The 14220-nt window shown below is 40.2% G+C and overlaps 1 protein-coding gene across 4 annotated transcripts in view; it reads left to right on the forward strand.

The window, feature by feature from the left end:
* ryr1b (ryanodine receptor 1b (skeletal)) overlaps positions 1-14220 on the forward strand; it is a 68483-nt gene that overhangs the window by 46076 nt on the left and 8187 nt on the right. For 2 of the 4 annotated variants that reach the window (XM_088300754.1, XM_088300755.1), the window contains 19 exons: positions 24-111; positions 285-377; positions 4143-4313; positions 4409-4468; positions 4772-4906; positions 5054-5166; positions 5578-5674; positions 5962-6068; positions 6143-6194; positions 6885-6965; positions 9147-9246; positions 9362-9441; positions 10028-10104; positions 10440-10513; positions 10838-10855; positions 12135-12215; positions 12567-12655; positions 12961-13089; positions 13532-13636. In XM_088300754.1, coding sequence (XP_088156880.1) covers positions 24-111; positions 285-377; positions 4143-4313; positions 4409-4468; positions 4772-4906; positions 5054-5166; positions 5578-5674; positions 5962-6068; positions 6143-6194; positions 6885-6965; positions 9147-9246; positions 9362-9441; positions 10028-10104; positions 10440-10513; positions 10838-10855; positions 12135-12215; positions 12567-12655; positions 12961-13089; positions 13532-13636 — 1750 coding nt within the window. The remainder of the gene's footprint in view (positions 1-23; positions 112-284; positions 378-4142; positions 4314-4408; positions 4469-4771; positions 4907-5053; positions 5167-5577; positions 5675-5961; positions 6069-6142; positions 6195-6884; positions 6966-9146; positions 9247-9361; positions 9442-10027; positions 10105-10439; positions 10514-10837; positions 10856-12134; positions 12216-12566; positions 12656-12960; positions 13090-13531; positions 13637-14220) is intronic. The other 2 variants (XM_088300756.1, XM_088300757.1) reach the window with 2 other exon arrangements.

A 14220-nucleotide genomic window follows, 5' to 3' on the forward strand; every position in this document is an offset into this window, starting at 1 on the left:
ATTCTTATGTGATTGGTCCGCAGGGCAAGATGGCTGACGTGTCCCGATCCCGACGCAGAGGAGCTCTTCAGGATGGTGGGCGAGGTCTTCATTTTCTGGTCCAAATCGCACGTAAGTTTTGCCCTTCATGTTGCTTCTTCATCTTCTGTTAGTCTCATGACACGCAAACTTACTCACACTTTGTATTTAATTAAAAAATAAATAAATCAAATTGTACTTGGTTACCTCCCATCACTGCTGTCACGAATGTGTGCGTGTGTGCGTGCGTGGGCTTATCTTTCTAGAATTTCAAGCGCGAGGAGCAGAACTTTGTGGTGATGAACGAGATCAACAACATGTCCTTCCTCACCGCTGATAGTAAGAGCAAGATGAGCAAGGTGAGAGAGGAGTCACACAAACACTCACACACACACACACACAGATGTCCAGATCCAACACACATAAACATGTATTCACTGGATTTACACTATGTGGTTCAAGTGGCACAATTTGCATACGGAATCTAAAAATACGGCAAAAGATGACGTGTCACCTAAATGGCACAAATGGTTAGTGGCTATGTGTTAAGGGGTACATAGACCACAATATATTATGTAAATATGGCAGGTCATACATGTAAAAAAAAAAGAACTCTCATGCAGACCAATGGTACCAAAACGTTTTATTTGAAGTACCACCTAAAAGAAAATATTAGCTTATCACCATCATGATCAATGTTACACTCCAGTAGGTGTTTTCTTTTCCTGAAGATTGTTCATTATTATGTAATTAGCTTTTGGCACTGTAACATTATGCAGTTTGAACATTAACACTGCACTTAAATCTAAAAAAATAAACTTATTGATTCAATGAAATGAATTGTGCAGAAAACCTTTACTTATAAATAATAATTTAACTTACCACAATAAATGTCACAGGATATGATTCTTTTTATGTACCACCAGAGGGAGCCACTTTCAATTATCACAGTAGATCAATAATTTTTTTGTAAATATGACACATCAGCGGTGTATAGTGTATAATAATTATAAATGCATTAATGTCAAGTATATAAATTCTTCAAACTAAAATGTAATAGGCAAAAAAATTACCCAAACTGGACACATGCAGTGTAAATCCAGCCAAAGACATTTCAGTCACTCCATATGCCGTAACACATTAAGGAACTAATCTGTGCTCAACTTACTAACGTTTGCAACACATCCAAAACATTCTCATGTCAGCCATTTGCGTCTTTACCCTGTGGATAATAAGATGGTCACGCTCGCGGAGCCAAACCACAATCTTGTCTTCTTATAGTTTGTACAGTGCTCCTGGAAAATAATGACAGTGCTTCACTTTTTACACATTTTGATGTGTTACAACCTTCTCCCAGAACGGAATTCATTAATTTTTTTGTCCACAAAATTACACACTCCCCATAGTTTTCTGTAATTTTTTTGTATACTTTTGTGAATTTATTAAAAATAAATGCATTAACATGTTCATAAGTATTTTTGTAATTTCCTATAGATGCCACAAGATGGCGGCAAAGTAGTAGTCCTCAACTCACATCAACATAATTCTTTGACACCCAAAAATCTTTATTCATCATCATTTTCTGTGGGTTGATTTTTTTTGTTTTTTGTTTTTTTTGAGGGGCAAAAAGTGTTTTTTAACACAATAAAATATGTGCGAAGCACTGTGAATATTATCCGGATATACTGTAACTCATGAGAGACGACTTTCACGCCACTAGAACGGCAAACGCCCAGGAGCGTTGTTCAGAGGCAGTTTGTGGTGGCGAAGGACGGAAGGTGGCGTGTCGCTAACTGTGCTCTCTCCTTGTATCCTGGGTCGGGGTCGGACGGCGGGCCGCTAGGCCGGAGACGGAGAGGTTAGACTGTGTTTGTGCACGAGCGCTAGGCTGACCGCATGGGCACCTCCTGGGTTTGGGCCAGGCTTCTCGTCAAGCTTCGAGCCATGGACCGCCGCACTTGTTACCACGCAGATCCCCCTCCACCCCGCACATGCTCGCTGATACACACACGCACACACCCCCACTCACGCACACACACACACAAAAATACAATTCAAATATTTTTCACAATTGTTAACCCCGAGTGAGTGTGTGTGCGTGTGCGTGTGTGTGGGTGTGTGTGTGCGCGTGTGCGTGCGTGCGTGTCTGTGGGTGTGCGTGTGCGTGTGTGTTAGCGGGTGGGGGGTTCTGCAGGGGCTTGATGTTGTAGATTGTAGTGGCCTGACGGGTGTCATGACGCTCGGCTTAGCAGTTTCACGTCATTTTGAAGCGTGCTCGCCTGCAGCCGAGCGCCATCATCCCACTATGTTTGATTAATAAAACCGTTTGTCTGTAGATAGTTGGGGTAATGTAGGGTGGAGGGGTGTTCTTTTGTTGGATTTTCTTTTTTTTTTTACAGCTTTTTATAGCAAATTCCCCTGGTGGTCTCGTCCTCATTGTCACCCTCAACATCAACAAAATAAACATTGTATTATTCCAGGGGTGTCCAAACTTTTTTTTTCTTCGAGGGCCACGGTATTCCATATTTCTTTAGATCAACTGACAAATGTAAGATTTATTTTTGCACAAAAGACCTCTTTCGCTCCGTTACCTATAAAACCAATTTTTGGGATTGTTAGTAGTATTTTTCAGAGTAGTTGTCAGGGGTGTCATACACTCCCTTCTTCAGGGAAAAAAAAAAATCACGTCTTGCAGGCCAAGTCAAATGTTATTTTTAGTGCTGGTGGACTTTGGGCACCCCTGTTGTGTTTACATCGAAACACCACATCCTCCTCTTTGCTGTCACCGTTGGATCTGTGTCAGGGGGATTTATTAGTTCGCATCGGCAGCAGGTAGCCTCCATCGCAGTTACTAACCGGTCACCTCCCCCCTCAACGTCTAATTGACATTGACACTATTAAAAATGTTCAATCACCGATTGTCTAATCACCTGTTTCTCCCTTGGTGTCTTAAAAAACGAGACGCTCCTGACAGTGACGCTGCATTGTGTGTCATGCAGCTTCGAGTAAGCCCATCGAAATGTTAAAAAAAAAAAAGTGTACTTGTTGCTCTGAGGAAGAACTTTTCTGTTTCTTGTCGAGTCATTGTGTGCGCATGCCGTGCCACTGTGCATGATGTGAATCTGGCCATCACATTGCAAACGTTTCTTGTTCCATTTTTTCAACCTTTGGCACGTATTTGGTCAACTTTCAGACGCATACAGTAGACCCTTTTCTTGTGATGTCAGACGACTTCCAGGGTGCATGTTCGACAAATTAATAATGAAAGGTCAAGTGAAATGAATTAGGTTTTATTATTAAGGGCTTGGCAGTCTGACTTTATTTATTTATTTTTTACAAAAATCCAGGTGTCAGTTGCTTCCTTATAATACAACTTTTATATTTCGGCAAGTAAAATAGAATAATAAAAAATGGTTATTATTAAGTCATTCAAGGAATTTTTTTTTTTTTAAAGTTTAGTTTGAGATTTTGTAACTACACGTTTGCGAAACCGTGCCAAAAGTCCATCATGATATACTAATTTTTCCCCCATTAATGTGACTTACCACCTTTAAATCTAGTTAAAAAAACAAAAACAAAAACAGAAATGTTTTCAAGAGAGGACGTACTGTAAAAACAAATTCAGATCATGTGCTTGTAAAAGTGTGCACACCCTCATAAGTTGTAAAGTGGCTGTGTCTCAACGAATAGTCGCCGACGTTTGAAATATCTCTGATTAAACCCAAATAAAGTTTGAATGTTTTCGTAGGCTTTTCTTGCCACAAAAGTTTCCTTTTTGACAGAAGTCCAAAGGTTTTGTATGAACACTTTGATTGCTATTTAGAACCGTTCATTATTCCTTTCTTTTTATATCTCAAACATCTGTAATTTGAACAGGGTTGTTTAGACTTTTTCTTTTCACTATATATGTGCCAGTAACTTTTCATGACAGGCGGAACGATTAGTTGCTCGAGGCACAATGAACAGCTTTAGAACTTATAGATTTTACTGAACCTTTCATTATTGATTTTTGAAATTACAGATCAGCGCATCTTGAAGTTTGAATTGAGCGCAAGTGTATAGCCATGACTGAAAAGCGTCTGCAGTGACGGGTCGGCGTGAACGTTCCCTTTTGCCCGTTCTAGTCCGGAGGCTCCGAGCAGGAGCGTACCAAGAAGAAGCGACGTGGGGATCGCTACTCGGTGCAGACCTCGCTCATCGTGGCGGCGCTGAAAAAGATGCTTCCCATCGGCCTCAACATGTGCTCACCCGCCGACCAGGAGCTCATCAACCTGGCCAAGATCAGATACTCGCTGGTAAAGTGACGCATGGAAGCCACAATCGATCTCTGGATGCTCCGTTATCAATTCACTGGTGATGTAACAAAATGAAATTTTCCTCACTCTTGTAGAAAGACACTGATGAAGAAGTGAGGGAATTTTTGCACAACAATCTTCATCTCCAAGGCAAAGTAAGCCAATTAGTGTTTATACACTGCCAAAATATTGCTTAAAAAACATGAATAACATAAGGAATATATTATATAATTTAAGCAAAAACCTAAGGTAGACGTTGCTAACCTAAAAAAAAAGAAAAAAAAACTGTCCCGGTCAGGGTCGATAAGCAACCCCTGACGAGGGAAAGTTGCTTCTTTGAAAAAAAATAAAAAAAATAGAACTGTGTTTATAAGCACATTTATAAGCCGCTTCTCCTCATGAGGGTCTTGGTGTGCTGAAGCCTTAATTTAAGCAAAAAGCAAACATGTGACTTGCAGGTGGAGGACCCCGCCATGCGTTGGCAGTTGTCCCTCTACAAGGAGATGTCTGGAAAGGCTGAAGATGCAGAGGACCCCGAGAAGGTGGTCAAAAGAGTCCAAGAGGTTTCTGCTGTCCTGTACCACATCGAAGTGGTGAGGACAAACAATGCAAATCGTCTCAGTGTATTGTATCATTTTCTGTACTCATTTTGTCGGATATTTTGGGAATGAAAACATGAATCGTTGCCTCTGCGCCATGCAATGACAGTAAAGGTTTTGTATTTTTTTTTTCTATTGTAGACAGAACATCCCTTCAAGTCCAAGAAGATGGTGTGGCACAAGCTGCTTTCCAAACAGCGCCGGAGAGCCGTGGTGGCCTGTTTTAGGATGACGCCCCTCTACAATATTCCCACGTGATGATTTCCCTCATACAATGCTTCTCAAACTGGGGGCACTTTTTTTTATTTTGTATTATTATTAGATGTACATATTTTCCCATTATAGAATTGAAGTCCCTTTTTTTTCAACAATATAGTAAAATCTTTTAGAGCACAGGAGTCAAATTCCGGTCCTTGAGGACTGCTAGCTTACATGATTTAGATGTTTCCTTCCTCCAACGCTCCAGATTCAAATGTAAAAAAAATAAATAAATAAAATCCCATGACATTCCGGGGTACACATGTACCATGCCGGAAATATTTTGGGTGGGGTCTTTGGAAATAATTCTCCTAGTTGCAGGGTCTCTTCCCTCAAGGTTTGAGAACGATTGGTCTAAAATGCAAAGTTGCATGATGATATGATAAAAATAACATCTCCTCCCACAGGCACCGAGCCACCAACATGTTTCTGGATGCCTACAAGCGCAACTGGTTGGAGACGGAGGGCTACTCGTTTGAGGACAAGATGATTGACGACTTATCGGTCTGTCATATTCCCCTTTGAATTTGAATCCTTTTCCAATTTCATGTTATGATATTTGACAGTACTAAAAAACAACTTCAATATTTATTTCTCCCTAAAATTAGATGACTTTTCCTGAAGTGACCCAGAATACACAAACGAGAAAATATGTAAAATACTTTTTTGGGGGGGTAAAAGTGACACAAAGTTTGTGTAGTGGCGAAAGTCGTGAAACTTTTTTTCATATTGACCATTATTCTTAATGCGTGAGCATGGAAAATGAGGAGAAATGTGCGTACGTTCAATAGAAAGCCCTGGAGGAAGAGGAGGAGGAGGAAGAAGAGACCGAGACCAAGCCCGACCCGCTTCATCAACTCATTCTGCATTTCAGCCGAACCGCTCTCACGGAGAAAACGTAAGAACGTCTCGGCTTCTTCTTCTTCTCCTCTTAATTTAACTTACGACTCATTGACTGTTTTCCTGCCGCAGAAAACTGGATGTCGACCACCTCTATATGTCATACGCCGACATCATGGCAAAGGTAAGGAGTGTCGTGCAGGATTGTGTTCGTGATGTCCCAGAAATGATTCAACCTTATGCCCTTTTCAGATTGACTCCCGTTTGGACTCAAAATTTTACATGCACAAACAAACTGCTATAAAATCATCAGCAATATCGTTATCTGTTTCTTTTTTCCCAAATATTTACTTAAACAATTCCAGACTTTCTCAAAACTAACAAATGTTTTATTTTTCAGGATTACATCCTTTGATGAAATACCAATGTTTATTTTCTAATTACTAAGTTTTTTTTTGAGAAGTTGACATCAGAGGATGTGATTATTCAAATTAGTGTTGATTAATTTGATGATCGATTAATTGTCGATTAAATGCCCGATTTTAACAGCTTGACTGAATACGTTGTATTTTTTTTATTGAGTTCACCTCTGTAAAATTAAGAAATATTAAAATTCATAAAAACAGAATAATTTCACGAATTGGAGGTTATTAGGGAAAATGTAGAATCTGTTGAAAAACAATAATAATATCAGATGGACAGTCAGTCAGGCTTTTTTGGACTTTTCTTCCAAACAAAACGCTTGTAAAAATGTTCTTTTAAAAACATTTTGCAATTGGCAACTTCCTATGGCATTTCGGGACGCATTTAATTGTCTTTGGAGTAACTCCCCCTCAATTGAATTTTCTGTTTTGTTTCTGTCGTCTTCTTACAGAGTTGCCATATTGGTGAGGATGACGAAGGGGGAGAACAGGAGGGGGAGGAGCCATCCTTTGAGGTGCGGCAGACAGAGATGGTATGGGGGGACCAGGGGAAGGGGAGACAGGGGAGTCAGCGGAAAAGCACCTCCCCGCGCCACCAGTGACCATACGGCATCAACACACTCGCACAAGCCCACCCCACAATAGACAACAACCACATTCGTCTTTTCCTTTTTTCTTTTAATCTTCGTGTGGTCTCACTCACAACACGTCCTGCGATGGCGGACTGAGCTGTGCATGCCTTTGCTGGATTCGGAACATCGCAGAGCCTCTATTTCCCCCCCCCCCCCCCCTCCAGTCCCAAGTCTCGTTGCGAGTCCAACCAGATCTCTGTGGCCTGACTCACACCCCCCCCTCCCTTTTTACTCACATCGTCATTGGAACATGTCTCACTTGATAACTGGAAAACTAACCATGACAATCGTTTGATTTTGTATGTCCCAACTCCCCAATTATTTATTTTTTTTAGTCCTCTTAGCGTGTATTTTTGGACAAAAACAAGCAGCACGTTGATTGACATTATCATAAATAATAAAAATTTTATCTTAGGTCTGTCCTATATATATATATATATATAGACAAATGTTCCCTGCATTAATATCAGCACAACTTTATCTACTTCTATTTAAAAAAAAACACTTTTAAGTGTTCATGACAACTTTGCAAAATTCTACCAATGTGGCATAAATCAGAAAATCATAGTTCAGATTAAAACAAGAATGAAAAAAAATATATATCTAAAATAAAGCCTATTGACAACCGAAATAAAGCATTTTTCTTTTCTCTAAATTGCAGCCTTGGCGATCTAAAAATTGCATTATTACTACTGCAATGTCAATTTAAATTGTTCAATTAATTTTTCCGCCCTTTTGCGTGGTCCCACACACACTTCACAACCCTTACACGACACTTACAACACACATACTGTAGCCGCAAGGGGAACCCAACATTTGTAATTGGAGAAGAGGTCTCGGGCATTTACAATAAGTCAGGTGGATAATAGATAGGGAGGAGATAAAAGTTGGGTGGGAGTCCGGGTGGTTGGGTCTTGGGCAGCATGTTCAGTGTCTGGGTATACGAGTCCTGTGTTCCAAAGGCTTGGAATGTACAATAATGTCGTGTGACATAATATACAGTAGCTTTAGTATGCTTTAGCTTTATAGTAGAAGTATACAGTAATGCCTTGAAATACGAGCGACACAACTTTCATGTTTTTTTTTTTCTGTGGCTTTGGTCAGTACTGGATCTTCAAAAAGAATGCTAATATTGATAGTTTTCCTCCGTCTCTCTCCATGCACAGTAAATCTGTATGTCGGTGTTATACTGCCCCCAGCTGGTCATGGTGTGCACACCAGAAGGAGCACAGAACAAATGCAGCTCTTATCTCAAGGCACCCCTGTATTCAGGTTGTTTTGAGTAGTGAACTGTTTAAAACTACCGTATTTCCGCATATTGTGGCTGGAATGCAATTTGTAGTTGTTGTAATTTTGAAATTTATATATTAAATGTGTTAATGTCACAATTTTCACGATTTTATCTTGGGGAAAAAACTTAATCCTGAAGATTGTGACTTGTCGTTTTAATTGGAATTGTATTCAGGCTTACATACAGACAGAAAAAACATGTCTCTCCAGTTTATTGGACCCAAAAAATTTTGAGAACCTCTTTATTAGGAGTTCGGCCACCATTTGAGGAACTACGGTCCGCCACTTCTACAGTACATCTAGTTTATCTTTAAACAAACAAGTTAAAGGGGATCTATTGTACATTGCTTACGTTTGACGTTGAGGCATCACAAGTACTCGGAGGTCCAACGATCAGAAATGACACTATGTCCCTTTTAACATCCAGCACGAATGAACGGTACAAATGTTGCACTATTTTTTTTTTGCACTCTTGGAAGTGTGACTTGCATGCTGGACATAATGTACTGTATGATAAGTTGAGTTTGTGTGTGTGTGTGCGTGCGTGTGTGTGTGTGCTGTTTGGGTATGCATTTTGCATTTGGCCCAAATGTTGGATGCTTTTTGTAACTTGTGGAAGTTATGTAGCTGCTGGGGTAGCTTTCGAAACTAATGCACACAGTAGAAGCAAGTGAGTATGTGTGTGTGAGAGAGAGAGACTGGCTCTGCGTACGTGCGCGTGTGTGTGGGGGGGCAGTGCACGCTGTGTGGACATGGTTACAACCGCTTCCCTCCTGCTCTGCTCCCCACCAGGAAAAGGAGATGGAGAAGCAGAGGCTGCTGTACCAGCAGTCCCGCCTGCACAATCGCGGGGCCGCTGAGATGGTCCTGCAGATGATAAGCGCCTGCAAAGGTGGGCTGCGTCACGTCAGTCAGTGAACGAATTCTAATCATGATCATCTTAAAAACGTTTTTAAAAGCACCCCCGTCACTTTTGCAAGTACTGAGTCCAGTTGTGTCTGTGTCAGGTGAGCCCGGGTCGATGGTTTCTTCCACTCTCAAGCTGGGAATCTCCATCCTCAACGGAGGCAACTGTGACGTGCAGCAGGTCAGTCAATACGTAGCGAGCAGTGCACAGTTTTTTTCATGTACAATCTGTAGTGAAGCTTTAAGAATTCTCTGATTTGCTAGACCAACCGATGCTGTCATGGCATTGTCACAACTTATTTTTCTTATTAAACTTACGTCTTTTGCATTTACATGTTTGCCCTAATCTCTATCGCCCACACACATTTTCGATTCATAAAATCTGACAATGCGGCTCTAAGAAATGATGTCACTGAACCAAGTTCCTCATCCAATCACGTTCACCGCCTCGCAGACAGTCGAAACTTTCAGTCTACAACTTTACTCCGATTCACCTCACACAACTGCACGGTCACTGGTCACAATGGCAACAGATGGATACCAAAATTAATTGGCATCTAGTGGGCGAGCATTGTATTGTTTAATTGTTCTTTTTGTCACTAGACATCGCTTGCATACAATACATCACCAAAGATATTTGTAGTAAATAAATGATAAGGGCTTTTGTGTGACACTCACAGCCACTGATGGACATATTTATTTGGATTTCATCTGTGCATGGTTCTTCCATTTTATCATCATATTATTTGCTTTTTGTCGACATGCAGAGAATGCTGGACTACCTGAAGGACAAAAAGGACGTGGGCTTCTTCCTGAGCGTCCAAACTCTGATGCAAACCTGCAGGTCTTGAGCACAGTCTCCTTTTGATGTTATTTTACTTTGAATAGTTGTCAGAGCTCTCATATTATATCCATAAAGTTGATAAGTTCCCACTTTATGAAAGAAATCTACTGAGTCATTGGATAAATGTTGTTGCTAACCAAAACAGCAGCACATTCTGAGACATATGAACAATATTGCAGATGAATGATGAGCCTACGAGACAGGTCGTAAATGAGTTCCCTGAGCGGAATTAACGATGATGCATCATTAATATTCGTGTTTTGAGAACGATTTGAACATGATGAACTGAGTATTTAGATGAGTTTGTTGACTAACTACGTCTGGTTTGTGACCAGCGTTTTGGACCTGAATGCTTTCGAGAGACAAAATAAGGCGGAAGGACTTGGAATGGTGTCAGAAGAGGGCACAAGTGAGTAAAATGGACACATTCACACACACACACACGCACACACAAGTCATGCAGAAAAACATTTCACGTAAATGTGGGCATTCACTGAAATATGATATTGAAGTCAATGTTTGTCGCATCTGAAAGTTATATTTTAATGTCCTCTCATGTGCATATATACGTGACTGTGTGTGTGAGCGTGTGTGTGAGGGTAAGCGTGTGTTGTGATGTTAAATGGTCGCGGAATCAGCGAGTTGTTCTCCGTCCACTGACAGCACCGAGGTTTGTGCACTCACCGCATCTCTTGTCTTCTCTCTCCCCTCACCCGTCCGTCGCTGCCGTCAGATAAGAAGCTCGAACGTGGTAAATGGACGTCGCTTAGCTGCCTTGCCGTGAGATATTAATCCGCTTCTCATCTCTCGCTCAAGGGCCCAGTAGAACTAGACTTTTTTTTCTTTCTTAAATGCTGACTAGCGCTGCTTCATCATCTTCAGTTTGGTCATAGTTGCCATCTGGCTGTTTCTTTGTGAAGTGATTGCGTGTTTGACCGCGGATCTACTGCAACTCCGACGACGGCCACACAAACATTTTGAAATTTAGTGCTTATTTGGGGCAAGAGAATATTGGAAGGGGGCAAATTTTGGGTTTGTCTAAACTTTTGGATAATGTAACCGCAGTTGTCCCCTTGTAGATTTTTATTTTCTAAATTTTTGTTTATTAGATCCCACAAGGAGTTGTTGCTACAAATTTATTTCAATTCTTTTTATTGATTCCTATTTTTGTTTTTTTTACAGAAGTGACTTTTGTCAGACTTCTAATTGAACTTACAGTTATAACAGTGCGCGATGGGGGGTGAACCGCTCGACCAAAAATGGTACCTTGGTTTTCAGAAAGGGGTTCAGTGTACAATGGCTGCAGTAGAGGAATTAAAAATTTAAAATGACACATTCACCGTTGAAATGTTTTCTTTTTAGGAAAGTGTGAGATCAAGTTTGTCTTCTTTTTAGTAAATGAAGGACAGCTGCCACAGTAAGAATTCGAACTACAACCTGACCGATATGTGGATTTTATTTATTTATTTATTTTTATTTTTTTGGAGGCTGATGCTGATTCCGATGTTTGGCAGAATAAAATTCCGATAGATAGGCTGCCATGCGTCCCCACTAGTCTCAACACAGTATAGCCCTGCGAAAATAATTTTGCGAAAATCAGCTCAATATAATGTTGTTCTGCACCAGAATGGAGCAATTGCGTCTCTCTTTTTTGTCCAGAACTAGCCCGATTGTGTGGGAATCACCGCATGTGTGTACGTTTTTGCCAACCTACTGTAAGACAACCGCATTGATGACCTTAGAGATGGTTTTCAGAGTTGAGTAGATCTGTCCTGCATGACAGCGTGCCCTCAAATGTTATTCTTCATGTTGCATGTTTTGTATTATGGAATGCAACGTGCGTCTCCAGTCAAGTGTCCATAAACAGATTCCTTCCTCTCAAATCCGAGAGTGACAGAGAAGCAAATGCTTCAAAAGTGGTTGAAAATAGCTGGGCTAACACATAATCCCTTGACGCAGTCGCCAAAATACGACAGACCAGTCACTTGCTCAGCTTGGTGGATTCATTTGCATCCAATTTGTCCGTTTAGATGAGAAAGTGATGGCGGATGACGAATTCACGTGCGACCTCTTCCGCTTCCTGCAGCTGCTGTGCGAGGGCCACAATAACGGTGAGTGATCGTTTCGTTCAAAGGGCGCCAGCTCCAATTTAATGCCTATATCTATTCTTCCCATTTTTTTTTTAACTTACTAAATTTTTTAATCATTTTTTAAATATATTTAATTAGTCCAAAGTTTATTATTAATTTACTAAAGATAATGCATCTTTGGTCAAGCCAGAAACGTAGAATGACCAGCAGAACCATGAAATGTTCTTCCAATTCACCGCTTCATCCACCCGTTGCCATTTATCAAACTAACTGATGGCGGAGTGTTCAACTAACCAAGCCCAAATTTCACACTGAGTCCGTACATTTTGTAATGAGATGAAAAATGCAAACGTGTCTCCTCTCATCCTCTAGACTTCCAGAACTACCTGAGGACCCAGACTGGCAGCACCACCACCATCAATGTCATCATTTGCACGGTGGATTACCTGCTACGACTACAGGTCAGCACGCTGGACAATTGCCTAAAAAGCTTTTTATTATCTTTATTGGAGCTTATTCTACACTTCAGTGTATAACCGTCTCCTAGTTTTTTAATTAAGCAATATATTCCTCATGCCGTTACTTTGTTCTTGTTATATATACCCAGTTTTTCTAGTGTGGTTTCCAGTTCATATTAAAAAAATAAATACAATTTAAATATCGGCAAAAACACATTAAAAAAATGTATTTAAAAAAAAAAAAACCTCAGTCGTGTGGCCATGATGTGAATTTCCTTGGTGTAATGACCAAATTGTTTCTCGAGCAGGAGTCCATCAGTGACTTCTACTGGTACTACTCAGGCAAGGACATCATTGACGAGCCCGGCAAGAGGAACTTCTCCAAAGCCATGACGGTGGCCAAGCAAGTTTTCAACAGCTTGACAGAGTACATCCAGGTACAAAAATACTCAGACCGCACCACCGTGTTTGGAAGTAACAAAATACAAATAGCTTACTGGACTTAAGTCGTTTTTTTTAGGTATTTGTACTTTGCCTGAGTGTTATTTTTTCAGATGACATTTTATTTTGACTCCCTATATTTAATTTCACATTTAATTTCATCCCTGCATTTTATACTCCCTACTTCGTCAAAATAGGCTTGTGACTTTTTTCCAGGAGTTACAATAGGTGCTCATTCTTTTTTTTTTTCACGTTATCAAAATATCAAGAAGTACTATATGCACATTCCTATTTAATAAATATTTTTGTACCTTTCTCAGGTTATACGACACCAAAGTTGAAGCTTCTACTTTTACTATTTTTTCCAACACAAGTGTGTCACACTTTTGCCAGCTCTAGTGAGAGAAGGTCAAAGTTCAAACCATTCTTGTCCATCAGGGTCCGTGTACGGGCAACCAGCAGTCGTTGGCGCACAGCAGGCTGTGGGACGCCGTGGTGGGCTTCCTGCACGTCTTTGCCCACATGATGATGAAGCTGGCTCAGGTAAGACACATCTGATCCGCTGTAATCGCCTGCATAATTACTGTCCAAATTTAGCCCAGGTTACTGGCGGAAGTTGCAGAGTCTTGTCTTGTGTGTGATTTACTGAAATTAATTTGTAGCTATTACTTTTTAAGGGTAATGTTTTAAATGACTTTGAAATGATTTTGAAGTATTCTGTAGTTTAAACTATTAATCAATATCAACAATTATATGCATTATTGGGTTTGTGTTTTTTTTTATTTGCCTATGTACTGTGTTGACTTTATTTGACTGTTTTTCTAGAGATGACTAATTTTTTCAACTCCCTCTCTTATCCTCAAGACTAAAGTATGTATCTATTTGAATTATTCCAATCTGGTTTAATTAACTCTTGACTACCCACAACTTCCAAGCCCCTACCATTAATTCCTCATGAGTTTTTATTCCTTTTTTTTTTATTCCTTCCTTTGCCAGGTTGTTTTGGCCTCTTTATTGGGACGTATGTTATTAAATGTGGACAAAATACATAAAAACACACAAGCGGAACCTTTTCAATAAGTTACATGGAGGATGATGTTAAATCCAGTAATGATGGTCGAAACAAT

The sequence above is a fragment of the Idiotropiscis lumnitzeri genome, chromosome 7 (assembly GCF_059441095.1).
Source record: "Idiotropiscis lumnitzeri isolate Australia: NSW breed Sydney's pygmy pipehorse chromosome 7, RoL_Ilum_1.0, whole genome shotgun sequence".
Lineage (NCBI taxonomy): Eukaryota > Metazoa > Chordata > Actinopteri > Syngnathiformes > Syngnathidae > Idiotropiscis > Idiotropiscis lumnitzeri.